Genomic DNA, 27,282 nt, shown 5'->3' on the forward strand with positions numbered 1-27,282 from the left:
ACTACATTATAGGACTTTTTTTTTTTTTAAGACGACCGTTGTAATGTTTAGTCGTTACTAAAGTCCCGATAATAGCTCATAGCAAGTAGCAATCATGTTATTTATTTTTTCAAGAATGCTCAAGGGCATAAGAAATATTTTAAAACATATTAAAAAAAAAATAATAATAATTTTAAAGACTAAAAGTGACAGGTGTGATATGCAATGAAGTGTCTGATGATTGTATTTATTGCAATTTTGGCAAGTCTTTATTACATATTTACAAAAATATACAAGTAAGCATATGTACAGCAATTATCTCTTATGGCAATTTACATTTGAATATTTCATAATGTCACATCGACTACTTAACCACCAACTACTGCTATGATTTTTTTATGTTGTACCTAAAAGCGGAACCGCAATTTTAAACCTTTAAACGTCCACAAACATCAAGAAATACCTGAGAACAGATTATGAATATAAACCTAGTGAGTTTAGGCTTCAATGATCTCAAATCCTGCCTACTTGAATTATTTATGCACTCACACAGTAATGTCAAGTAATTCTCATTTTTCACTTAAAGTGCTTGGTTGAATTATTCTGATACGTGCTAAAAATGATGCATCCATCCGTTTTTGATGAGCAAATAAGTCGGTGTCATCAATGATTTCAGCCAGTGCAATAATAAAGAACTGAATGGTTCAGTATGTGAGACAACCCCTGGGCGTTATTTGACCATTTTTTTGGCTTTTTGTTGGATCTGACCAAGCCATTTCAAAATAAAATAAAATAACGCCCAGGGTTTAAAATTGTAGTAATTATGCCCTGAAGTTGTGTTAACACATATAACTAAAACGTCTTTGGCTTTCCAGAGGAAGAGACAAAAAAAAAAAAAAAAGTCAACTACATGACCTAAGGTAAGTACTCTCTTCGACTGTTTTACATATTTATTATTATTTTAATGTTTTCTGCCGTAATGGATTGTGTCGCAAACCAACGTTTTATTTTATTTGAAAAAGACAAAAGGTTTCCTCCCGTCCATTAAATTTGTCCATGGCCAATTAGCATAGCAGCTAACATGGTTAGCATGCGCTATTGAGCCAAAACTATAGTAGTCAACCAAATATTAAAATATAACCCGTTTTTTTTTTTAACTGTTAAAGACTTATTTAACACATTTTATTATTTATGATATTTAATTATTATGTATTTTTTTATGTCAATATTTGTAACTGGGTTGTGGCGTTGCGCTGAGCCCAGTAAAATTTCTGATTTGACAAATTAAGTTTCTCATAAAGTGTACTTTTTGCTGACTGAGCTGAATAAATGATATGTTTTTACTATCTGTTTTTCTTGAAAAGAAAAGAAATACTCAGTTTTTCCAAAACCATTGTACCTCAATTGTCACCAATTATGGAATGACCCTCAAGAACTTAGCTTCAGTAGGCCTAGATGAAATCTATGCAGACATTGAACCTGACATATTTATTGCTGTGCTTTGTGCAGTAAAGAAAATGTCTGCTATGAAAATCCCATGCAACCCATTGAAGCATTCAATTCACTTGCTCCATGAGAAACGAAAACCTGAAATAAGCATGAAAGTATGTGCTTCGTCTTCCACATTGCTGTGTCGCATTAGTCCCGTCTCTAGCCACTTGAAAACCACATCTTCACTTGCAGCCTTGTCTCGTAGTTGCTTGTCAGTGGAAAACATTATGGGTTTTTCTGTAGGATAAAATAATAATGACCAAATGTGTATTGAGAAAGCACATTTGAGATCCAATATTGCAAGAGCTGTTAAAAAAAAATCTGCCTTTACAAAGCATATAATGCTCAGGTTAGATTCAAACTATCAACGAGGCATAAATGTATGAATGTCAATACCCCAAAATTATTTATTTAGCTGTGCCAGCAACTAACATGACAGGCAGAGTAATTAAATCCTCATCCACTAGATGGCAGAAGGTACAACTAAACTGTCAAGTTGACACAGTTTAGTTGTACCTTCTTATGTATCCTTATCTTTTAAAATAATATATTTGATTGGATCTCATTCGATTGAGTAGATTGGCGTTGCTAAACTTTCATGTCAAGACCCAAATTAGCTCACAAATTGTAACAATAACAGCTTTTTACAAATATTTGAAAGTTGTCAACTTTGTTTATAACATCAAGCAGACACTTGGTGTTTGTTGAGTTGTATGCTTTACCTCCATGACGGTACGAATCCAGTTGAGCATCTCCTCAACGTTGGAGTAGACGCCAGGACGCCTCTCCCTGGCACAGCCGACGCCCCAGCTCACCACCCCGATCAAGTACCATTTGGATGAGGTGAAGTGCACCAACGGCCCACCGCTGTCGCCCTGAGGTACACCAGCAGTCGTGCTCACATTTCAACTCACTACAAATAAAATTCTTGTTTTGTGCGCTCTCATGCTGCGTTTACCTGACATGCGTCCACTCTCCCTTCCATAAAACCAGCACAGATCATCCTATTGGTGATGGCATTTCCATACACGGTCGGGCTGGCACACTTGGACCTTTCAATGAGAGGGATGTTGGCTTTCTGCAGCGATGAAGAGATGGCTCCTGAAGGTAACATGAGAGTATGCAATAAGCAATTATCATGCATTATTATAATAGTGATGTGGTCGTTCACCATTTTCTTCCAGGTAGCCCCAACCGGTCACCACCATCGAGGCTGAGGGAGAAAGACCGAAGGCTTTTGGAGGAAGACAAACTGGCATGCGGCTCACTGGAACACATCGGGACAGAAGTGTGTTCATGAGGAAATGTAAGTCAAAATTTTAGATTTTGATTTTGATATGCTTTCAGTGCATCTGCATTTATCTTGAAAATAGCCAAAATAGAGTTATCCTATGCTAAGTTTATTGCAAACATTCGTAACAAAAATGCAAATTGTCTTCACTTTTAATAACGTTCTGTTTTTGAAAGCATTTGTTTTGGTCGTGAATTATCGTTCCAAAATAAATTGAACAAATTGTTGTTGTTGTTTATTTTAATTGACTTCTGGGTTAAAAAAAAATATTTATCCATCAGTTTCATACAGTTCTATTGAAGGGGATGGAAAAGTAGGCCCACTTTACATTTTTAAGATTCTAGTAATATTTGTTGCAGATTTCTCAAATATTAACAATATTATTATTTATTATTTTTTGCATTCCTTCATTTCATTAAATCATTGGTTAAATTATTTATTGTATATAATCTCATACAAATATTAGTAAAATGATAACTAACTGAATTTACATTTCTAATAGTGATGGACCTATTATCGGCGCTGATATTCTACATTTTGAGGAATATCGTATCTGCCTTTTTTTCCCCCCCTTAATTGATGGCCAATAAAATATCATTTTAAAACTGTGTAAACTTAAGGGAATTATTCATTTAAATATGCTAGCTGATGCTAATGAGTGCTGCTGACTATCGTAACTTTTTTTTTTCTCACTAAAACAAAGATAAAATATGTGAGCGTTTAACATTTCAGTTGTTTTGAATTTTTGGAGGGAAAAAAATATCTACTAGCAAAAAAACTGTTGTGAGCTGTGGTATTGTTTAGGCTTTCACATAACTTGATGACCCAGGAAGCTCCCTGAATTTGTTTGTTCGAATTAAAAAACAGCCAAACAAATTATGTTTAGTTCCTTTGGCTTTTTCATTATTTTGAGGAGAACCTTTTTTTTTTTTTTTTTTTTTTTTTTTTTTTTTTGGTGCCTTTTACTGTTTGCACTTACCTCCCACTCTGATTGGACTGGTAAGTCTCATGAGTGCTATATCATAATCATTTCGAGCCGGGTCATAGTTTCCGTGCCGGATGATTCTGTCCACCGAGGAACCTCCCAGTGTTCCCATGAAGGTCCGACCCGACACCACTTTCCAGCGACTCAGCTCCTTATTACTACTGCAGGTGCCCACAAAGGAAATGAGAAGGATCTGGCTTGAGTATGACGACAAGTGCATGATATCATCAACCATCAAATGAAAGCAAAAAAGTACTGACCCAGTGAAGCAGTGAGCTGCGGTAACCACCCAACGTGTAGACACTAGGGAGCCTCCACATGTGTGTTGGCCAGCCTGCTGCAAGCTCACCTGCCACGGCCAGTCCTCTATGGTAGCATCCGTACCGCCAACAATCCGATTCTGAGGGTCCCCCTCTCCACAGTCTGACAAGAAAACACCAAACATGAACCGCTTCACCATAATGTCAAATGCACTTCCAAAAATGTAAGCTTTCTCCAATAGTGCCACAAGTACACAAACCCTTACAAGGCAAAGTGATTGAGAAAAGAGGGTAAATGGCTCGAATGGTGATTTCAGCCTTCTTATCTAACGCCGTATTTTAAATATGTGAGTCAAAAAGATTGCTATGAAGAAAGATGGCATAGTTAACATTGGTATTAGGGACCGGCTAATTTAAATTGATTGTAAATATTTTATTTTTATCATTATATTTCACCATTATTTTCATTTTGCATTTTTTGTGTTTTTTATTTTATTTTCTGACTGGCTTTATACTCATACGTCTATAGCCACATAGCAAGGCGTGCAGTGCCCATTACGGATGACCACCCAAATTTTAATTCTTTGAACAATTTAATTAAGTCAGTAATTGTGCTCTGACAGGCCAAACCAGGTTGAACTTGTTTCATTTAATCCTTGAACTGGATGGATCATGGATTATAATGACTCACAAGAAGCGCTCACTCATGTGTTTGCTAAAGGCTTTGCAGTCAACAGTGGCATGTTTGAGCCTGTTGGAGTCAAACCAGTTTGACAACTGTGTCATCTAGCTCCCATAAACGACCATGGTGTTTAAAAATATGCTATAAACATTATTAATTTCTGTGGCTGCTTTTCTAAAAATAGTACTAACCTGAACAAGATAAAGAAACCACAGCTCCTGATCTGCATGCACTCCTATCGGAGGGAGAAAATTGCTTAAAAGCTTTCAATTAACCACACAGTGAGTCATTCAGTTTGTTGACCAAAAAATGCTTGCATAAACATGTTTGTATTGTAACTAATATAAGATGTCAAGATCACAGTCCTGGAGAAGAAACAGAACAAAAACTGGGAACTGTTTTGGTGTTGAGTAACAGAAACTTGTTTGCTTGCTTGTGACAGACGGGGAGTGGAAGTCACCAGAGAGTCGAACCATGAGAGAGAACCGTGCCGAAAATAAAACTAGAAAATATGGTTTGATGTGCAGAAAAGGATCGTTGGTTCCTGTTTTGGTTTAATGACCTTTCCAAAAGCACATGGTAAACAATTTCAGTGCCACCTCATCATACCAGCCTGAGTTTGTTGGTTTGGTGTGCACCTGTTTTCAGACGATCGCATTCACACACACAACTGTTCTTAGCAAGACATTTCTGACAAGTCTACACTTCCAACTTCAGGAATACACTAGTTGAGGGAAGACACAATGTTGTACGTTCCAACATGACTAACCCAGTACATAAATCAGTCCATCCATTTTCTATACAGTTTCATCTGTTCAGGGTCCTGGCAGATGCTGGAGTGTACTGTATGCCAGCTGAGGGCTAAAATGGCAGACTACACCTCGGATTGTTTGCCATTCAATCACAAGGCGACCAAGAGAGTTGCTATCGGTTTGGAAGAACTCTCGGATTAACTCTTGCAGAGATTGTGAGCCTGACCTCACTAATTCCCATCTAGACAAAATTCCATTAGTCTACCAATATATTTTCATAAAGTGTACTTTCACTCACCGGTCAACTGTAGCTTGGTGAATAGGCGTGTTTCCGGTCCCCGACCTCAGTGCAGTGAACGGTCCCGATTTCAAGTTCGACGATAACGTGTTGATCGGGATATTGGTGCTACGAGGATTGCTGCCAACGGAGAAAGGACGCTATGTTAGAGATCGGATATGAGGTCACTCTCGCTGACTCCGCTCGTGAAACTGACTTGGTGTATCCCAGTTGCGTGCACGCCGTCTGCGTGTGCTTGTCGGTCCAGCCTTCGATACACACGCTCCTCCACCCTGAGCTAGGATTATACACCTGCAGGACGCTCTGACGGGTCATGAGGCGCACTGCCGGGAGGAACCATTTTCTTCTTAAAGTTGTGGTGACAGACAAGCAAAGATGGAGGCGGTTCGGGTTTCTTGACTACCTGGAAAGGTCGTGTTGGCCTTGAAGCTTGACAAACACGTTTGTTCATCTTCTCCTCCTTTGCAATGGTCCGTTCCATCGCAGGTTTTATCCAAGGGGATGAACTTAAACGACTTTGTGCAGAAGAAGTACTTGCTGTCGATCAGTTGCTTTACTGAAAGAAAGAGGAGATTAGGAAACAGGGATGACTTGATTTGATGATATGGTGGCAAGCAGCCGTGAAGCGATTCAGTTCAGTTCTTAACTCTTTGACTACCAGACGTTTTCAGAAAAGGGATGCCGTGGGTGCCAGCCGATTTTAAGCATTTTGACTGATCTTTCAAGGTCCACAGAAAATTATGTGTTTGGACTATGGAAACACACATACTACCAAATGAAAGATTGGACTCTCATCTTTCATCAGAAAAAAAAGTTTGTTTCTACCTTATTCCGTTTTTCAGTAATCAACAATAGAAAATGGTTAGTTTCACCTCTGTTTTGAAAAAAAAAAACGTCTTTTAACGTCTTTGGCACTCCTCCATAGGATTTTACTAAACGTTATTTAACGTTTTTGGTAGTCAAAGAGTTAATGGTACGCAAAAATTGTAAAGGGGTACAAATCGACGATGAGTATATACCCCTTTTTGGCATCTTACTATTCCGATACCAGTCAGGGTCTGGGCTGAACTGCATGAAGTTTAAACCTGTCCCTACCAAGACATAGTTGGCTAGCCATCAACTAAAAGAACCCTATGGCTCACTTCCTGAGGAGAAATGGGCATCCAGCAGGACAAAAAATACAGTCTATCAAAAGATGGCCACTGCCAACAAATAAAGCTCAATGATGGATCCAGCGGAAGAGGTAGACCCAACGGCTGCGAAGGCAAAGGAAGGCTGTAGCAGTCCTTCGATCGTTTGGGGTCATCAGCTATTTAAGACTGGCTTTCTCAGGGTACAGCTTACATCTCCATGTTCATCAGAGTCACGTATAGGCATCTCCAAAGAGATCCCCTTGGAATTAAATGGAGATCGTCATTCTTGATTTGACGGGTAGCCTTAAGCAGTGTTTCTCAACCCTGGTCGTCGGGGGAACACTATCCAGCCTGCTTTTTCCAGGTCTCCCTTCACCAACGCGGGTGAGAATCGTTATCAGATTCTCCAGAGCTTGCTGGTCAGCCGATCATTGGAATCACCTGCGTTAGAATAGGGAGACATGCAAAACATGCTGGATAGTGGTCCCCGAGGACCAGGGTTGAGAAACACTGGCCTAAAGTACTGTACTGAAAGGCTGAAGTTGGACTGCAGACGGTTGACCAACAGAGAATTATTCAGTAGCTTCTTGACTCACTGAAGTATCCCGCGGTGACCAGGATCCCCAGCAACACCAAAACTGCTGCAATCGTCAGCAACACCTTCTTGGTCTTAGGCGCCTTCTCTTTTTGAGTCTTTGGAGCCGTCATGGGCCTTCTGTGGCGGCCTGGCCGTGGAACCACTGGAAGTGGTGCGAGAAATGAAACAACAAGCCATATCAGAAATATTCTTGAATTTAGACGGCAGTGATTCACCTTACCTATGTGCTTTGGGTTCAACGGTCTTGTGCTTTCTTCAGGTGACGGATCGACCTGACAACAACAAATGATGAGCACGAGTGCGGAAGCAAAATGTTGTGTATGGGTGTGTTAAACTTAGGCGCAGCTGCATGTAATCAGTCCTTTGCTATTACTTCAGCTCCAATGGCTTCACCAGCTCTTTGTTTTCAAATGTATGAGGCATAATTTTACCTATATACGGTATATACGTATTCCACACCCATTTAGACAAACATATTGACAGAAATAATCAGTTTATCAATTAGTAGAGCCCGGATTCCTAGTTTGAATGTGTATTGTTAAAAAAATTTTGTTTGAATTTTGTGGTTCTCCAACCCCTTCAAACTGCCATCAAAAATCTCAACTAAATCAGTCGTAGAACACTTTCCTGAACCACTCACACCCTTAACAACCAGACATCTCTTTACCCCCCCCCCCCCCCCCCATTCGCTTCTGATAAATATATCTCATGTAGTGAATAAAATTATTAGTTAGGTGCTTTCCGGCGGCACGGTGGTTGACTGGTTAGCACGTCCGCCTCCCAGTGCAGAGGACGTGAGATCAAGTCCGTGCTTTGGCCTTCCTGGGTGAAGTTTGCATGTTCTCCCCGTGCTTGCGTGGGTGTTATCCGGGTACTCCGGTTTCCTCCCACATTCCAAAGACATGCATGGCAGGTTAATTGAACACCCTAGATTGTCCATAGGTGTGAGTGTGAGTGTGGATGGTTGTTTGTCTCTGCGTGCCCTGCGATTGGCTGGCAACCAGTTCAAGGTGTACCCTGCCTACTGCCGGAAGCCATCTGGGATAGGCTCCAGCACCCCCACGACCCTAGTGAGGAATAAGCGGTTAGGCTCTGAGGTCTTTGTTATGATACAGGGATGAGTTCAGGCTGTTGTCGCAATTTTGTCCAAACACGGCCCAGAAGGGTGAAGGTGTAGGGTAGTATTCTGACAGTATCGCTGTTGTGAAGCTTCCTTTCAAAAAGCAATTGGTATCGCAAAGACAGAACATAAGAACCCTCTGGCAAGATATCATATGTGTCCCAGTTGCATAATTGTTGGTAACAGTTGGTGTTGAGTGTAGGATCAGTTTCACGGGTGAGATAGCAAGTGGTTCGCACAACTCGAATTTTTCAAACGCTTCAAGCAAAAGTGCAGTTGAATTAAAACATTGCATAATTTCACAGACCTTTTGAATTTACTTGCATGCATTTGGGGAATATTCTGATGTTGGGTGACATTACTCCCTATACTTGGTGTACACTGAAGTGATGGGTCTGAACGTCAGGTACGCCTGCACAATCTAAAACCTTGTCGTTTTCAGCGTCTCTCCCCCCCTTAACATAGATTTATTTCAAGTACTCTCTATGATTTTGATAAAGAAACTCACTTGATCTGAAAACTCAGTTCCAATAATATTATTTTACTGAGGCAGATGTACCTAGCAGAGCTCATTATTGAACTATAATGTAACCTATTGTAGCTTCATATGTTGTTTTGAAAAGACTCTAGGGTCCTGTACCACTTAGGTTACCTCCCCAGTGACAACAACATTGTGCCTTGATAGTTGCAATAATGCACTTCTTGTTTAGTACAAGATGGTCTAGATCTCTGGCACTTTTGTAAAAAAATAAAAAATAAATCCCCGATTGAGGACGTGCACTAGATAAAGAGCACCTTGCTTGAAAGGCTTAACACGTCAAAGCTTTTTACCTGGCAGGTTGGTTGGCTTGTGCTGAACCTAGATTGGCTATCCAGGAGCTGCTCTCACTAACAGTGGATTTAGTTGTACAATATATTGACATTTAGATAGTACTTTTATTTTATTTTATTTATTTATTTTGTATTATTTTTTAGATAGTATTTTTGAATGACATTGTTTTTATTAACATGCTTTTTTTTCTTTCTTTCTTTCTTTCTGTAAATCATTGTATAACTTTATTCTATTATAATTTTTTGGGGCTCTGTTGATCATGCACGTCATTGTTTATATTAGTCGTAGCATAGCGACAATGAAATGAAAACAAAGTTTAAAGACAGAGATTGAGTGAGCCATGTATATCTATCATTATAAAGCAAAGACACTTTCAGGTGATCATGAATTGAAACTTTTGATTTCATTCATTAATACTTTTTTAATTAACTAAATAAAAAAGTAGTATACCCAAACAATGAAAACATAATCACAAGTATAGCAAAAACGAAACAAAACAGTTATAATCATAAAATTGACAACGAACCAAATCAAATTGTCAATTTTGAAATGTATCAAGATGCATATTGAATCGTCTTGTATTGGAGAGATGGATACCTGATAATTAGTAAATGAAAAATGCACCGTATGCAAACCTTGACTAAAATATACAAATTTGGTAGCATAAATTAAAAAGTCATCGTATGCAAACTTGTCAATACAGTCGACTGATACACTATCAAAACTACTTACTAGCAAAGAAAGCTACGTGTTTAGTAGCATTAAAAAGCCACTATATGAAAACTTCTGCTAAGCTATAACTCACGATTAACACCGTACAGAAGTGGCAGGTAGATGGTGTCTCCAAATGCTGTCGTGAACCTGTATTTGCAGTTTACAGTCCCTGTTAAACACTGGGTGAGCGCACAAAGCCATCAGCACTTCTGTGGTTTTGTGTTTGTGAACAAACCGGTTGATAAGGAGAAATACAGTCAACAAATTTCCTCTTTTAGCTCAATACTCACCCACATGATGCAGTTATCACTGTCCTAAATCCAGATGGCCACTACTGTCCACAGAACCTCCTCGGAGGCAGCACCTGGAGAACTTCACAATCCACCGAAAATGCTGCGTCCCCTTCCTTTCCTTTCCCTAACTTCACCTCCAAAGATCTGACTTGATTTTGTGTGTGTGTGTCTCTCTCTCTCTCGTTGTCTTCCTACAGCACTGTAAGAGAAGCCCGCTGGAAGGGGCGTCTGACCTCAGGCCTCTGCGACCTCCGGCTTGTCATAAAGTTCTGTGTAGCATTCGGTTTCGAAGCTCCGCGCATTCAGAAAGAGAGAGACCTGTGACCGAACAAAAACGATTCCAGGTAACCTGACACTTGAAGCCGCTTTTTTTTTTTCAATCCCTACCTGTGCACCTTTGTCACTTAAGTCCCTCCCATGCATCCACCCACTCCAAACTTTTCATCCCCTCCCAGCACGTTGGACAAATTGCTGTATGTTCCCTTTTGGCTTCTCTCTGCCTCATCCTCGCCTAGCATTGCATAGCTATTTTTTATTTACCAGCTCAGTGGCTTAGTGGTAAAGTGTCCGCCCTGAGACTGGGAGGTCGTGGATTCAATTCCCGGCCAGGTCATACCAAAGGCTATAAAAATGGGACCCATTGCCGCTCTGCTTGACACTCAGCAATAAGGGTTGGAATTGAGAGGTTAGATCACCATATGATTCCCGAGCGCGGCTGCTGCTGCTGCTCACCGCTCCATCAGGGGATGGGTCAAATGCGGAGAACGACTTTCGCCCCACTTAGGTGGGTGTGACAATCAGTGAATCTTATCTTATTTTCTCACATTATGTGCACACAATCAGCATCATGGATGTCCCCTAAATGTTCAATATCTACTGAAAATGACTTTAAATCATACCATGATGAACTACAACCATATCAAAACCTTGAATGAGCTCACGCACAAAGCTTACGCGTTAGGTGTGTTTTCTCACCTGTATTGTTTTGACTGTCAAATCAGCTGGTATCAACTGTATGACTCACAGTGCCGTGCCACGTCTCACCACGTGTTTAACACATCTTTAGAAAACAGGTGAGCTGTGATTGGTCGTTACCTAAGCCCTAAACTAAGCTAATTGTGATCAGCGAGTGGTAAAATGGCCGTTCTCTAAGATGGATACAAATGGGTCGAATTTTGCTGCTTAATTCATATTCCACAAAACGCATAATCAGAATTCCGTGTTTATTCAAAGGGGGTCAAAGTTAATAGGGCATGTGAGAGGACGGCTGATTAAAAGCTGAAGAGAAAAAGTCAGTCATCAATAGGAGCTGTGTTGTGCTTCTTTACCAGACCTATTCAAGTCACTGAACCTTTGCACTTAGGGGACATTTTAAGGCATTTTACAGCCTGCAATAAAAAAAATGACGTGACTGTCTTTAGTGGGTCAAGCTTGTTAACATCCAGTTGCCTTGTGGGAGGGTATGTAGAGATGTTGCATTTAAAATTTTTACATCTCATAATCAAAATTCCCAGAGGTAAAAATGGACCTTAATAATAACTGTTAAACCAGCTTATTTTATTATGAAAATGATTGATCCAGTCCAAGTATTCAATTAGTGTAACATTCAAGGCCCCTGTTAAAATAAACATATATTTAAAAAAATTAATTAAATCATGTTCAGCTTCAAAATAAAAAGTTAGACCACCTGCTCAGCTATAACTTCAGGAAACCCAAGGAGAGTCCAATCAGTGTGTTAAAGATAAATGAAAGAATAGTTTAAAACCTGCTTTATAGCTTCAAGAGGCAACATATTGAAATTTCACCAGGGAAGGTGCAGCAGCTAAAGAATATCAAGAAAATAATGTTAAGGATTTCAAACTTGTTGGGCTAACTTAAGGAGATCTACACAGAGGCTAAACATAGAAAAACACATTTTTCAACTTGCTGGGCTAACTTCAGATGCTCAGTAGCTTGTAATTACCTAAATTGTACTACTTCATTCCTAGTATTGTTTTTCCAATACCGTTTTTTGGCCCCCAATACCGATTCCGATACCCAGTTTTGCAGTATCGGCCGATGCCGATACCGTTCCTATACCTGGGTTATTGTTTTTTTTTTTTTTCAACATGAAAAAGCTGCCCTGCCATTGGTTCAGAGCATTCAAGGACCAATAGGATATCCTAGCTTGGCATGCAGTGGACACATCAGTGAATGTTGTGCACAAGTAAAACACAAGATGCTGCATCCAAAGTCCTATATTAGCGTCGGAAATAATAGTATCGGCATGCTACTTGTTTGTACTTGCCGATGCCGATACCACTGTTTGTATGCAGTATCGGGGCCTCTGCCGACACTGGTATCGGTATCGGAACAACACAAATTCTTAGATAACCAGAAAATTCCATATAATTAGATTATTTTGTTTACAGATGCAGATATTGAATAAATACGTAATAATAATGTTGCTAAAATGACATTTTATGAGTAGGAGTAATGTTATAAATAAAAGTTTTAAATAGCTCTTAGATATGTTTGAAACATTTTTTAGGGTACATAATACCTTAAGAGGAAAAAATATATTCTGACTGTATCCTTAATGTATTAAAGGAGTAATCATGTTATGAACTGTTGATGCAAATATACTTTCAAACAAAATAAACCATATAACCTTTGATATACGGCAGTATATACAACACCATTCTTTGGGCTGCTCCTTATCAGACCCACTGATAACCATGACTGGTATTTATTTATTGAATCAACGATAAATCAAAGGCTTTTTTTTTGGCGTGCGTTACAAAAAGTCATGTAAAATATGTTTTGCAATCTAAAGACACAACAACTAAAGAATTTATTACAGCAAACATGACTGCAAAAGCCCCTTCCGTGGAAGTCGTCTGTGATCGACAAGATTTCCTTTTTTTCATACTTAAAAAAACAAGGAAAAAATTATGAGATGCATACTAAGTTTGTCTGCTTACGCATCCTTACCTCTAATGTCGCTAACAGTCCACTGTGGCTTGTCCAATCAGTAACCAAAGCTTAAATCGGTGAGCAAAAAGATTCGCAGTTCCTTATGTGGCGATACTCAGAGGTGCTTCATCCCACTGATGTGCACTCCGCTGCCACGCACACACACAAAAAAAACGCTTGACCAGCATCTCCGTGCCCAGACATGCCTGTGTGTAATTGGACAGTTGTCCTGATAGTCGCAAGAGGAAGTGCAGCTTAGCTTGAAAACAGCACTGGTTAATGATTACATTTGACCTTACCTGCAGTCAAAAGAATGTGTGTTGTTCCACCCTTAAGTCACAATGAAGTCACAACATGAAATTGTGAAGGTGAAGCGATATCTACCGGTCTACCGGCCCAAATATTCATTTTGCCTTTGGATAGTAAAAAAAAATTGCACGGACACTTGAAAAAAAAATATAAATCATGTGGATAGTTTAGAGTGCCTAGTTGTTGGCCGTGATTGCATGCATGTCAAAGAAAGAAGGCAAATGCTGACTTGTAATATTTGGGGAATCACTGAAGTTTGACAGGGCCATTAACATTGTTCTCTGTGGTGTGTCAAATTTAGAAGACATTAATATTCACTTTATTTACAGGGACCTTAACTCATTCACTGCCATTGACGGCTATAGACGTCAAAAATTAATTTGAATTATTTTTATTAGTTTCATTTTTTTCCCATTTTTGCTAACAAGAGTATGAAAACCTAGAATTTTTTTATTGTAAATTTAGAACAGATATAAAATTTGTGATTAATCGTTAGTTAGCTAGTGAAGTCATGTGATTAATTACAATTAAAAAATGTAATCGCCTGACGCCCCTAATTTAAAAAAATATATATTAAAAATAAGGTGCATCAGACGATTAAAATTTTTAGATCTGTTATAAATGTGCAATTAAAAAAATCTAGGTTTTCATAAAAAAATGAAAAAATGTTAAACTAATAGAAATAGTTCACATGAATTTTTGACGTCTATAGTCATCAATGGCAGTGAATGAGTTAATAGCAATTTGTGTGGAACAGGCTGACATAAAAAGTTACGTTTCATTTGTTTCGCTTTTACCGGCATCATGGAAGTTGTTTTGTAACGGTGTTATCAACGGCCCATTCGTCACCAACTGCTATCAATCAGCTGAGAAATGGAAGGTGCATCATGCAACCTCAGTGGTCTTCACGGATACTCCATGACATCATCTTTCATTTACACATATTATGACTTCAATGGTGGTATTCTTTCCTGGAAATGTACGACAACCTGACCCAAACCAGAGATTGTGCAAAGATTTGCTTTATCTGTGAGTATTAGGCTAGTAACCTGAATGCTGTACAGATAGTTATCATAAAGATGCTAAAATAATTTAAGGTGACTGGTGTGATGATGCACAAGACACACTTAACACAATTTGTATAACTTCGGTTTTAACTCTTTTACTGCCAAACATATTTTAACTCATCTTTCAAGGCAAACAGAATATTGTGTGTTTGGCTACATAGCATGGTAGGTACCAAATGGAAAATCACGTTCCAATTTTTCATTAGAAAAAAAGATATGTTTCTACCTTATTCCGTTCTTTAGTAATTACCATTTGAAAATAGGTAATTTGAGTGACATTGAGAGAAAATTGAAAAGATAAGGAGAAAACGCGCTTTTTGTGAAAAGATACATTTTCTGCACAACAGTGACTTTGACACTAATATTTTTTTGTTTAGTGACGCTCTATGAATTAGATTTAATGTGACAAAGGCTTTGATCATTCACGTCATCCTTGAAAACATTCTATTTCATCAGATTCGTCATGTTTCATTGTAATTCCATTCACCGGGAGCCCATTGAAAAGAGATACAATGCTGTAAACTGCTGTTTTGGGATTTTACTACCCAATGACAAGGCAGTGCTGCACAAGACGTTGCACTGCTTATTGAGAAAAAACGTAGTTGACGTCAATTGACGTTATTGGCGGCATTCATTAGGATTTTAGCATAAGTCATTAAACGTTTTTGGCGGTCAAAGAGTTAATATGCGCAGAAGAGAATTGAGTTTCTGCTGATGTGACAACTCTCAATGAATCAAACAAATGTTGCTACTTGATATAACAAAAGTACTTCACTGGAGGTGAATTGTAAAGAAAGAAAGCTGCCAATCACGACAAAGGAGCGCGATACACTTCCCACATTATCTTATGAAAGGAAACGAGACGACAACAAGGCAGTTGAACCGGTTTTGAAAAAAATGCCCGGTATGGGGAACACCAACACTCACACGTAAGATGTCGGAAGAAAGCACAGAAGGCAATATTCTGTTTTGAGCTTTTAAATTTGATTTATCACTTATCAGATTGATACTTTGCTAAAGTCAAGTGAGGAGAGACGACAGCTGAAGGTTCACAAGGTCATCTGCTATGGGCAACAATGGTAAGACAAGCTTATGAGTTACGACTCGTTTTTTGTTGTGTAGCGTGACGACATAGTGTGACTCTCTGTCACACTTCTTAGATGTTCAACGCGTTTAATTGTATTTTTTGATTCACTTTGGATTGTTGTGTGTACAGTATAGTACATTTTACACTGTCACTTCAATGTTGTGAATGTGAAGCAAAATAACATCCAGCTGTATTTTGTCTTCACAATGCTCAGTTTTTATTGATGTCAGTATTACTGTTGTTGCACCGTAACCTAAAAAAAACTCATTTTTCAAAATAGTCACTGAGGGTGCTTATTTACCCAACTGCTAGATAGCATCTATTGTGTTGGGAGTCTGTTCTTTTTGGAATATTATTGAATCATTTAAACCATGTACTACCATTTATGTCAGATAATAAATTTTACAACAAAATAAAATGGACTCTTATGGAGAAATGCAGTGAAATGACAAAAAAAAGTAAGCGAGTCCAAATCTACCAGAATGTTGACTGTCGCTAATGACACCACATAGCACAAGATCATCTTGCCGTGTGGGGAACTTGTTTACAAAATGTGGTAAAATGTCACACTTTATCTGATCACAGTGGGCTTCCTCTAAACTCTGAACACAGCATTCTGATTAATGTTGTGTTTGTGGAATATGAATTAAGCAGCAAAATCCACCCTTTTTTGTCCATCTTCGGGGGCGGCCATTTTGCCACTTGCTGTCAACTGAATATTCCATCCAGGGCTCAGGTAAGTAAAGACCAATCACGGCTCACCTGTTTTCTGAGTTTGGTCATGTGATGTTTGCAAGCTGAGCCGTGATTGGTTGTTACCTGAGCCCTCAGCAACTGATGTCATTTTCAGGTGACAGCAAGTGACAAAATCCCCTGAGATGGATAAGAACAGATGGATTTTACTGCTTTATTCATATTCCATAAGCACAATGTTAATCACAATGCCATGTAGGAGGTTAACTATAACACGAATATTTGTTTGGGCTGGAACAAAACTCCTGTTCAGTGTAAAATGACATGCATCCTTAAATTGTGTCTATGTATAAAGATAGCATATAAGAACTGTGAAAACAACAGTACCTCTTTTTCTTCTATTTGATGGAGGTGTTTATGACATAAGTGGATCGTGTGCCTAATTGAGACAGCATTTATTTTTATGGCGCCTTCTATTTGAGAAAATACGTTAATCAAATAAAGGCCTCCTCTCTTTAAACAAAGTGCAGTTGTGTAAATAAACGCTCCATGGGAACTATTTTGCAGTACACTAGGCCTGCACCTAGATCCGCTTTGGTTTCTAAATCATGATGCACTTCTTCAGAAGTTAACCACTGCGGATTAAAACCACAATAATAAACATCTTGATAAATCAATATCTCTTTGACATTGTCACTCAGAACAGAGCAGCACTGTATATATAGATAAGTAGTTGCATCAATGGGAAGTTAATTTAAGAATCCTTAGAGTTTGAAATTAAAATGAATAATATCATGGCCTAATTTCTGTGCGTACGTGTCGTCAGGCAGTAGGGTGAACCCCACAGCGGTGGGGATTGCTGTGGGCTTCGGCGTGCTGGCCATCCTCTTCACCATCGCCATCGTGCAGTTCTGCTATAAGTACAAGTGCAAATCGTGCAAAAAATGCTGCAAGAAGAAAGGTGAGTGAGCAGGAAACCGTTTTCCTCTTTGGTTTTGTTCTCACAAAATCACATCAAAAGCGTCTTTTGTTTCTGTAGAACGCCCACTGACAGACAGAGTGCTCACGTGAGTATATTACACACGGAAATGAAAATTCTAAGCCAAAAGGGTTTGTTATGCACGAGTAAACTGAGTGTTTTCAACGTTCTCTCCGCAGCAAGATCGGCTTTAAAAAGTCTCCTCCTCCTCCTTTCACCATTAGTGGCTTCAAAAAATGACCTGCCACATAGAAAAAAAAATCATAATATCCTGATTACACTTTGAAGGGGATGAAAGGGAATTTAGCTTCTAAGTCGTCTGGACTCTTGGTGTGATCTGCCCGTTTGGACTAAAGTCACTGTGTAGTGCAAAAAAACTAAAAAAAAAACTCTGTATAGACTCGCTGAAGTTAGTAATGCAATGTGTTTCATCTGATAAAACACAATTAACAGCACGCATGCTTCTTACCAAATTTCGCACATCTGCTTCCTTTTTTATGTTTTCTGTGTAGTGGAAATTTAATGAGTCAATGCTTTTCTCATAATATGACTCAGAAAAAAATGTTTTAGATGTTCCAGCTGATTTGAAAAACAAACAAAAAAAAAACACCTCTAAAGATTTTACATTCTGTTTCGACTACAACATTATTGCATAATAATATATGAATGTATTTTCTAATTTAAACAGAAAGGGTTATTTTCTTCAGCAAGTTCAATGTTCACAAAATTGGAACTCTTACAATTCTAACTAAATGCAGGGTTACATTCTCCTTTGTCATGTCAAAAAAATAATAATACAGAGAGAACTGCACATTGTTTATTTAAAACAACCACATACCATTGCCTTAGGAAAAGCCGCTAGCATAATGCTAACACACAAAACAAAACCCCATAGACAGGCTAATGAATATCATTTGTGACTATACATTAGTGTACTTAAAAAAATAATTTTATTTTACTAATGTGAATGCTGCCTATCATCACTTTTCAACAACACCTCTCCAAATTATTTTATTTTCATTTTAATCGTTTTAATTATTTTGTCTGTTTATCATGGTATTTTTTTTTGTAATTATTTGGATACAAATAATGTTAACTGCAAAAAAATCTAATTGTGGGATACATGTTTTTTTTTTTTTTGCATGAATAATAAAATGTGTTTTATGCTCTAGATAGGATGATGATGTTGATTTATTTTAAAACAAGCTGTTCCTTGAAAGAGGAAATGATTTCCTCTCAATCTGCTTTTTTTGGTATGTTTCTAGTGGAGGTTTTGCACATGACACAGCAAATTGTGGTCATGTTGGCTGCCTCATGTCATATCAGTGAATATAAAGTTCACATGGCTTTTATTTAAACATATATTTTTTCATTAAAAAATATAAATAATAAATAATTCAAACAATTCATCTCACATACGGTATATACAGGGTGACTATAGAAAGTCTCTTTGCATGTAAAAAAAAGAAATTCTGATTCATTTTAAAAGGCTACTCCTCAAGAAAATGCACAATAAGTAGGCTATAGTGGTAAGTGTTTTTCTGGGGATGAGCCTTTTTTTTTGGTGATTTTTTTTTTTTTTTTGCACATTCTTGGCATTACCACAATGAGCTTTTAAGAGTAGTCACCAGAAAGAGGTGAGAATGCCAAGAGTGTAGGCCTACAAAGCAGTAATCAGAGCAAATGGTGGCTATTTTGAAGAAACTAGAATATAAAACATGTTTACAGTTATTTCACCTTTTAAGTACGTAACTCCACATGTGTTCATTCTTAGTTTTGATCCCTTCAGTGAGAATCCATAATGTAAATAGTAATGACAACACATTGAATGAGATGTGTGTGTGCAAACTTTTGGCCTGTAATGTATCTAGGCCTTTTCATTTCATGTGGCTTGTATCTAAAATATTATTATAAATATTTCAAACAAAGAAAGCCAAGATAGATAAGTCACAGAGTGAACCCTTACATACTGTTCATTTTCCTTGCACACATCAGTTTTGACCCGGGCTAAGAATATCTTCATAATAATTGTCAATTTATAAACTACAGATCTTTTAAAAAGGTATTAATAGCCTGTTCTTTCTTTTTTTTTTTTACACCACTCAAACGTTTTTGTGGCAACCTGTGCAAATGTGGTGAGACATTAAAGTAAGAGTTACTACCGGAAGACTTTATATTCACAGTTGATTTAATGGATGCCAGAAAGATCAGCCGTGTAGCCCTTTTCTTCCAGATGCGGAAGAAGGTCTAATCTGTCCAAAAAGGTTGATAGTTGTGTGCTATCTTGGCTGCCCATGTGACAATATGTGACTCAATGGTCTGGTAAGTGAGCAAGGGTTGCAAAAAGAGATGAAGATGCATAGCATGACTCAGGGCCGCCTTTTTTTGTAATACCAAAGAATGAAATTATTTAAAATTTTTGTTTTTATCATGTCAGTTTAGGAAAAGTCCTAAAACGTCAGGGTGAAAGAGTGACATTTAGGGTAGTCTTAATGCTGTCAAAACGGTCAAATGTGTCCCGAACAGTATGTAAGGGTTTAGTTTAGTTGTCAACTTGACAACTTGTCAACTCTTGAGCAAAGCATAATGTCAAAACACTTCTGACACTTTTTTTTACCTGTGGGAGTTGAGGAAAGGCCAAGAAACAAACCGTCACACATGTTGTCTGCATAAATTTCCACTAGGGTTTCACTTGAGGCCCACTTCCCTTTCGACAGGTGCGAGTCATTTTGTTTGAAAGCGCCTTTACTTTTACATCATGTTTTTGTTGTATTTCCTATCCATGTTTTTTTTTTCTTCACCCACCCTCACCAACGAAAGGAGTATTATTCCAAAGCAGCAACTGTTTTTGACAGCATATTGTTGAAAGTGTCCCTAGTGAATGAATCAGTCAGTATCCAGCTGCAAGTCGCCAAGCGAAATGGCCACAGTGTTCATGTTTAGGTCCATCCCTTGTGTCAGAGCTGTTAGCAAAGAGAAACCCTCCGCTGTTTCTGTCCGTGTCCTTCTCGTATCATTTGAAAAGTCTTCTTTGCTCAGTGGGCTTTGGTGCTTTTGGATCGTTGTAGTCCCGTTGACGATGCGTTTGAGGCACCAGGAGCATTGGGCTGCACCAGAGCAAATACACGACTGAGGTCCCGCCCGGTAGCCTGAGACCACTTCGGCCAAAACCGGGCTCGGAAAGGTGTGTTTGGGCCCCTCGTCGTGGTAACTCTGCAATGCGGGGCTCTGCCTGCGATAACTGTCAAACTCTTTGAGGGACCCACTCTCCGGTCCCATCGTGTTCACGGAAGAGGATTCCAAATGGGACCCAAGTCCCACCCCGCTGTCCTTCCACCTCGCCTGAACTGAGTCATCCTGTTGGGGGTACGCTGTTCCTCCAATGCTCCCGAAACCGCTATCCTCTCGTCTCCTCTGAGGACTTCTGTCTTGTTTTTCCGTAGCATTGGACTCCATGCTAACGCCGCTGTCCAAACTGGTCCTGTCGTCGGGTTTTTTCAAAATGCGAAGTGCAGACTTGTTTCGAGGGTTTTCTGCAAAGTTTTTCCCTTCCGTTCTGCTGTCAGACAGGTACCAACCTTTGTCTGTGACCACTTCCATCGGCGCTTCTCCTAATGTCAGTGGATGCCAGCCCAGCACAGGGGATTTCTAGTAAGGGAGAAGCAAGAATCAGCCTGGGCTCATATTCAAATTGTGCATTTTTTACATTTTACTCTGTTCTGTTTTCTAAATCGGTGCCAGTACACATCCGTCATAGCCTCTGACTAAGCTTAGAAGGGAATTTAATTAGTCAAAGATCCTCTTCAGAAAATCAAATGCGACTTTGTCTGGCGTCTTTCTTACGCCTGCAAATCATTAAAAAAAAAAAATTGTATCCACTTAAAGCCTCGATTGATTGTAATATATATGAGGGTTTGGACAACGAGACACTCTAAAGTGACCATGTTTGGTGAAGCTGGCTGTCAAATCGGACCCCGCACCGCTTCTTTTCCACTCAATGGTGCTTCCGCTAAATTGACCAAACCAGTGGACTATTCAAAGACAAGGTGCAGGGCTCTCCTGCCCCTCACCCTGTTTTTTTTATAGGCCAATACATGGTCATGAACTGTGAGTTTAAGAGAATGTTTTCTGTTTGCATACCAACGCAGCAGGTGTTTTCGATGGACGTTTCAGATGACAAAGCAGACCGACTGTTGAAATGGTGACAAGAGCCAACACGCCCACAACCGACAGGGATGAAACAGAAATTATGTACCATTCTGGGTGGGGGAAAAGCACAAATAGTTTACTTTAAATGGTTGTCCCGAAACACGTGTTTCAAAATACACTACAAGAATCCATTGCAACATTAACCAGTTAGCATAGCTCAAGATGGTAACATAAACTAGAGAAATAAATCTGGATGAAACCAACACGTCCTCAAAAGTTATTTTTCCACATCATGCTGAATAAATCAATTTGATAAAAAATTAGGAAAGTTGAAAATAGTAAACAAGGTTAACTTTGTTGTAAAATTGGGTTGCTAAGGTGAGCTGCTGAGTTTCGGTGCTAGCAAGGTAACTAGCCAAAAAGCTAACATACAGAAGGATGAGTTTCTGAGTGTTTAGTTTGTTTTATAGTTGTAAGGCAGTTAAGAATGTAGGAAAAAAAAAACAAACTTTCATCTTTTGCCCACCTTGCTCTGGAAGCAGTAGACATTGTTCTGGGGATAAATTGCTTCTAGACAAAGCACCATTTCCCTCCACCATCATACTGACGCAGTACTCGACCCCCCACTTGAGAGAAGTGAAGGTTTTAAATCCTTGATCAACGTCATCTATCAGGTACGCTATTGTCTCCTGTAAGATTACAATGACAATAAGGTCAGTGCTTCATTTTATTAGACATTTTGTATCTTTTTTTCTTCACTTACTTTGTCGTTTCTGCTTTTTTCATTCAGGTGGATAATGTAAGTAACCCCAAAGGGAAAGAGCTTTCTGAGGATAGATTTTTGATGAACGCGGATTGTGATCGTACTGGAGGTAGCGTATAACGTGAAGGAAGGAGGTTGCAGGTTGCCTGTGAGGTAAGAAAAGATGCTCATTTAAGCAAGCATTCACAAGAACCGAATAAACAACTGTTATAACAAAGTTTTAAAATAACTGAAACTTCAAGGTAACACTAAAATATACTATTTAATCCGTGGGCAGTATTTGATTTTGAAATGGCTTGGTCAGAACCATCAAAAAGTCCAAAACAGGTCCCAATACCGCCTAGGGGTATGTAATCCATATATTCTTGGGCCATAGCTTAAGCCTCAAACGTGTTTTGTCAAAATCAATCAAGTAGATTATACATCATTCTATGAACAAAACCTAACAAAACTTCAATTATCCCATAACTGACCCTCGAGCAATGCTAGGAGGTCCTGACACTAATATTATGTCATAGCGTAACATAATAGCATAGCTTCTTGTAAGTTAGCTAAAACTGGTTTGGATAACGTAAAGCAACATAATGTAGCATAATTTAATAATCTAATAGAAGGAAAGATAACATGTTATTTTCTTCTTCTTTTTGTTCTTCTTCTTTTTGTTCTTCTTGTTCTTCCTATTTATTATTATTATTATTCATTTTTATTACTACAAGATAAAAAAATGTTTAACTGCTTTGGATACCATAACGTAACATACATACATGCTTAGCGTAAACTACAAAATCTTAGCTTAATTCAGAGACCCACAGCAATATTTAGCATAAGCATGTCGCATAGCTATGACCCAAAAAAGTGACCAGGTAAATAAATAAATAAAACAAATTTGAAATTCTTGGCAGAATGTTGATATAAAATACATTATATCACATAACTAAATCTGTATAACATGATAAAAATAAAAAATTAATCTCGGCAAACTGTTATGATTTCCGACCCAAAGTTTGGTAAAGGCTACCACAGCGCAAGCTATTACGTAGCATACCATAAGGTACACCAACATAGCGTTGCTTACTTGCATTTGGCAGGAATTTCTTCACCCTCCATGCAGACGTGTTGTTTCTGTCTACCGCCTGAACCCTGACCTTATAGCCAGCTCCGTAGTCATGTATGAGTCGACTAAGGTCGCAGTAGGTCTTGGTTATCCCTGTGCAGCTGAGCACCAAAGCCCATTCGCCAGCAAGCCTGTAAGCACAAATCATATCAATCAATAACTGGCCTCATTGTGTAAACATTTTTTTTATATTTTGAAAATACACTGATCTTGTTGAGTGAGATTATTGTTACGGTGGAAAACATACTTGGCCATTTGCACATTATACTGGATGTCAGATGTGATGTTTCGGGGTTGATTCCAAAGGACGACCACCTCGCCGTCCAAAACATTCACAGACATTGCGTCAACCTGAGGGACATCCACTCCTGTATTACAAAGAAAAGTCAGAAATAAACATTTTCTATTAGATCAATTTAAACAACAACAAAAAAAAAATAACATCACAAGGACAATCCAATTGAGGGGAAAATCTTACATGCAAAAAGTGAAGCACTGTGAATACTTTCTGGACGCATTATGTATGTTGATATGTAACTCAATTTAATTTATAGAGCGCTTTAACAAAAAACAATCGCAACAGAAACAAAGTGCTGTATATGATAATAAAAAGATAAGACATAAGACTAACAAAGTGTTGTTACCTGACACATAATTGATGATAAAAAGAAGCACAAGAGCGAGAACAAGCGTCTTGTTGCTCATAGCTATTCCTGGTACTTTCACAGATGTCATCATTCAGTTCCAAAGTGTCATCATCCAACAGTTTTTGATTTAGTCCTTATTCCGTCGAGCACAATAGAACCGAACCATTTCTGAGATTTGGCTGCTGTGATCTGTTAACATAAGAAGATGAAGACGAGGAGGTCGCTCGCTTTTGAATGAGCTCTCATACTTCCCTCCTCCTCGTCACATGACTCGTTTTTCCTGTTGTGATGTCACTCATAGGACCCAACGAGATGTTACCTTCCTCTTTTGCTTTTCACTCGCGCTGTATGGAATCTTCAGCGATGTGTATGACGCAAAGCACTTCTGCAAAGGGCTTTCGCAAAATGGCCCTACGTGAGACGAGACTCTAAAAACGTTGGGGCTTCCCCAGTTCATCACGTTTTCAATGATTTGTTTCATGACTTACATTTATGTCCACATGGGATTGAAAAGTGTCAGTTTGTTTTTTTAAATTGTTATTATTATTATTATTATTGTTATTTTGTCTTAATCATCACAATAGACCTAAAAAATAAAATAATAATTATTATTATTATTATTAAGGAAATTTCACAAAAATATGGCAATTCGCATTTAGAAGTTGCAGCTATTGTATGATAAGCAGTCTACTGAGACACACTAAAAAAAATTTTTAAAAAGGTGGGTTGATTTCCTAACCTGCTCGCTGGGTTGCTGTGGATTTTGAGAAAATTGGGTAATTTTTACCCAAGGTTGGGTTAGTTATTTTGACCCAACAGCAGATTGAGTTGAAGACTGCATTCCATCCATCCGTCTAATGGTCGCCATTTTGGACATTGTGTAGTTGAACTAAATTTCGTCACCTTCCTAAAAATAAAAATAATTAAAAAAAATATATATATATATTGCAGATTATGCAAATAATCTCTTAAATTAAGGCTATTATTCAAATTCATTGCTGAGGTGTTTAGATGTAGAATGATTTCGCCTGACATAACTGAAAGTATATCTCTACTCCAGACCTCACAACGCTATCTTCACACCATATATTTGAATCCTGTTTTTACTCATTGATCACATCTGTCATACTTTTCCACTGATTTTATTCAGAAATGAGTCATAAACTGCAAATGCACATAAATATGTAGGTAAATTAAAATGTTTTTTATCATTTCTTATTTTGGTCTGGATGATCCATTTGGTCAACCAGGTTGACTTAAAACATGGTTTAAAGTCCCAAAAGGGTCATGATGGATCATCTCATAAGATTTGACTTTAATTGGACGTTAGTTTCTCACAAAAAGATATTCGGCATTTGTCTATTCGGCAAGGGAAGCAATTTTTTTTCTCAGTTGTTTTTGCCATTCGGTTTATAAGAAAGAGTTCAGTTTCCCCTTCTGTTTATCACCTTTTCTGTTTCACCATCCCCCCCCCCACAACCCTCAGCGCCCCCCCCCCCCCTTGCTCAACTGACATTTTTGGTTTCTTCCTGCATGCAAACATCACACAGAAAAGGAAACTGCTGAGAAGTGGAAGCAAACTAAGTCAACAAGTGTTTATGGTTCTATGTAATTTCACATTTTGTATGACTTATGACTGATTATTTATAAAATATTCTAGTAGGGTGAAGTGTGAATATGATGATATATATACTGTAAGCCTATAGGCGGATAAAACTCTGTTTGTTTCTTTAATGTAATATTGTAATATACTGTAAAATGATGAATTTCTTTTATTTTATTGGCTATAGGTGAAAATCATAAAAATTAAAAAATCATGACATCTTCCTCTGTACTGTACATTGCCTATATCAGTGGTTCTCTACTGTTGACACACTTGTTTCATGGTTGTGACACTTTTTTTTTTAGACATTAACTCATTCACTGCCATTGACAGCTATAGACGTCAAAAATTCATTTGAACAATTTTTATTAGTTAAATTTTTTTTCCACTTTTGTTAACAAGAGTATGAAAACCTAGATTTTTTTTTTGTACATTTAGAACAGGTATAAATTTGATTCATCGTGAGTTAACTAGTAAAGCCATGCTATTAATTCCGATTACAAATTTTAATCGCCTGACACATCTAATTTTTAATAATCTTGTCTTCTTTTTTTTTTCTTTTTTTTTTTTTTAAGAATTTTTTTTTTTTAAATTAGGGGCGTCAGGCGATTACAATTTTTAATCGTAATTAATCGCATGACTTCAGGAGTTATTTTTTTTTAATAAAAGAAAATATTTAAAAAAGAAAAGATTATTAATAATTCGGGGCGTCAGGCGACTACAATTTTTAATTGTAATTAATCGCATGGCTTCACTAGTTAACTCACGATTAATCCAAAATTTTATATCTGTTCTAAATGTACAATTAAAAAAAATTGAGGTTTTCATACTCTTGATAATGATGATGATTCTAAACTAATAGAAATAGTTAAAATGAATGTTTGACATCTATAGCTGTCAATGGCAATGAATGAGTTTAGGAAAATCATAATGTTTTAAATATCCTTATTTGAGAATGAGATTGATGTATCCTCAAAAGCATATCACTCACAATGTCGTTGACTAGCGAGAGTAAATTTTGAAAGATGTGCCGAAACTTTAAACATGTTTTTCTCAAAACGAAGGATTTCATTGTGGCAACATTAAAATAGCCGTAACTTCATCCATTTTTGAGGTACAGTACTTCCATGTATTGCATGTAATTTTAAAGGAAATTAAGTGTAGCGTTAAAATATATGAATACTGTACCTCAAATTGCTTTTTTTTACCCATGAGGCCCTTTCAGCTGGAGCTCGTCACATTTAAGCTATGCTGCCCCCTGGTGGCGGAAGTTTATGCCACTTGCCATTGTTAAACAGTAGTTTTCACAAAGTTAAGTATTCAGCCAGAAAACCTATATACTCTATAATTATACCTGCACAACTCAGTAAAAAAAGAAGAAGAATACTTTCCAAAGGGGATGTAAAAATAAACAATTGAGATCATGTCATGTGTTCAGAATGAGCCAATCATATTGAAACTTGTGTTAAATAGGACTCAGCATGCACC

General features: G+C 38.0%; 2 protein-coding genes and 2 long non-coding RNA genes across 5 annotated transcripts; 2 read left to right on the plus strand and 2 right to left on the minus strand.

Moving 5' to 3' along the window:
• Window positions 1-210: 210 nt before the first annotated feature.
• On the minus strand, window positions 211-13,511 carry tmprss4a (transmembrane serine protease 4a). 2 transcript variants are annotated; one of them, XM_077566203.1, is made up of 13 exons: window positions 13,402-13,511; window positions 7,690-7,741; window positions 7,468-7,611; window positions 6,142-6,294; window positions 5,935-6,061; window positions 5,739-5,858; window positions 4,880-4,923; window positions 4,007-4,169; window positions 3,741-3,907; window positions 2,642-2,737; window positions 2,429-2,571; window positions 2,193-2,345; window positions 211-1,707 (listed from the first exon to the last, which is right to left on the minus strand). In XM_077566203.1, exons 3-13 carry the CDS (start codon window positions 7,577-7,579, stop codon window positions 1,696-1,698), a joined length of 1,290 nt encoding a protein of 429 aa, XP_077422329.1. In that variant the 5' UTR covers window positions 7,580-7,611; window positions 7,690-7,741; window positions 13,402-13,511; the 3' UTR covers window positions 211-1,695. The 2 variants fall into 2 exon arrangements, with proteins under 2 accessions (XP_077422329.1, XP_077422327.1); XM_077566201.1 differs by lacking the exon at window positions 13,402-13,511 and adding an exon at window positions 10,426-10,766.
• A 2,118-nt stretch (window positions 13,512-15,629) lies between these two features.
• Window positions 15,630-18,689, plus strand: LOC144052276 (uncharacterized). Its single transcript, XR_013294184.1, has 5 exons — window positions 15,630-15,688; window positions 15,762-15,838; window positions 17,366-17,500; window positions 17,579-17,606; window positions 17,698-18,689. It is a non-coding gene; the product is annotated as an uncharacterized LOC144052276 (long non-coding RNA).
• il10ra (interleukin 10 receptor, alpha) lies at window positions 17,988-24,447 on the minus strand. Its single transcript, XM_077566200.1, has 7 exons — window positions 24,189-24,447; window positions 23,792-23,912; window positions 23,506-23,675; window positions 22,431-22,576; window positions 22,194-22,356; window positions 21,659-21,777; window positions 17,988-21,166 (listed from the first exon to the last, which is right to left on the minus strand). Exons 1-7 carry the CDS (start codon window positions 24,280-24,282, stop codon window positions 20,405-20,407), a joined length of 1,575 nt encoding a protein of 524 aa, XP_077422326.1. The 5' UTR covers window positions 24,283-24,447; the 3' UTR covers window positions 17,988-20,404.
• LOC144052277 (uncharacterized) lies at window positions 19,066-26,016 on the plus strand. The gene is made up of 2 exons (XR_013294185.1): window positions 19,066-19,840; window positions 21,667-26,016. It is a non-coding gene; the product is annotated as an uncharacterized LOC144052277 (long non-coding RNA).
• Window positions 26,017-27,282: the final 1,266 nt, after the last annotated feature.

Source organism: Vanacampus margaritifer, chromosome 5, assembly GCF_051991255.1.
Source record: "Vanacampus margaritifer isolate UIUO_Vmar chromosome 5, RoL_Vmar_1.0, whole genome shotgun sequence".
NCBI classification, from domain to species: domain Eukaryota; kingdom Metazoa; phylum Chordata; class Actinopteri; order Syngnathiformes; family Syngnathidae; genus Vanacampus; species Vanacampus margaritifer.

Bases quoted from the DNA above. Each gene is read 5' to 3' on its own strand.
- tmprss4a (XM_077566201.1), bottom strand. The intron at 6,295-7,467 runs GTGAGTCAAGAA...TCTTTCTTTCAG, and splicing joins GGTCACCGCGGGATACTTCA to TAAAGCAACTGATCGACAGC. The intron at 2,346-2,428 runs GTAAACGCAGCA...GGTGTACCTCAG, and splicing joins GGAGAGTGGACGCATGTCAG to GGCGACAGCGGTGGGCCGTT.
- il10ra (XM_077566200.1), bottom strand. From the start codon at position 24,282: ATGATGACATCTGTGAAAGTACCAGGAATAGCTATGAGCAACAAGACG. The intron at 22,577-23,505 runs GTAAGCAACGCT...CTTACCTCACAG, and splicing joins GAAATTCCTGCCAAATGCAA to GCAACCTGCAACCTCCTTCC. The intron at 21,778-22,193 runs GTGGGCAAAAGA...TCCCCCACCCAG, and splicing joins TCTACTGCTTCCAGAGCAAG to AATGGTACATAATTTCTGTT.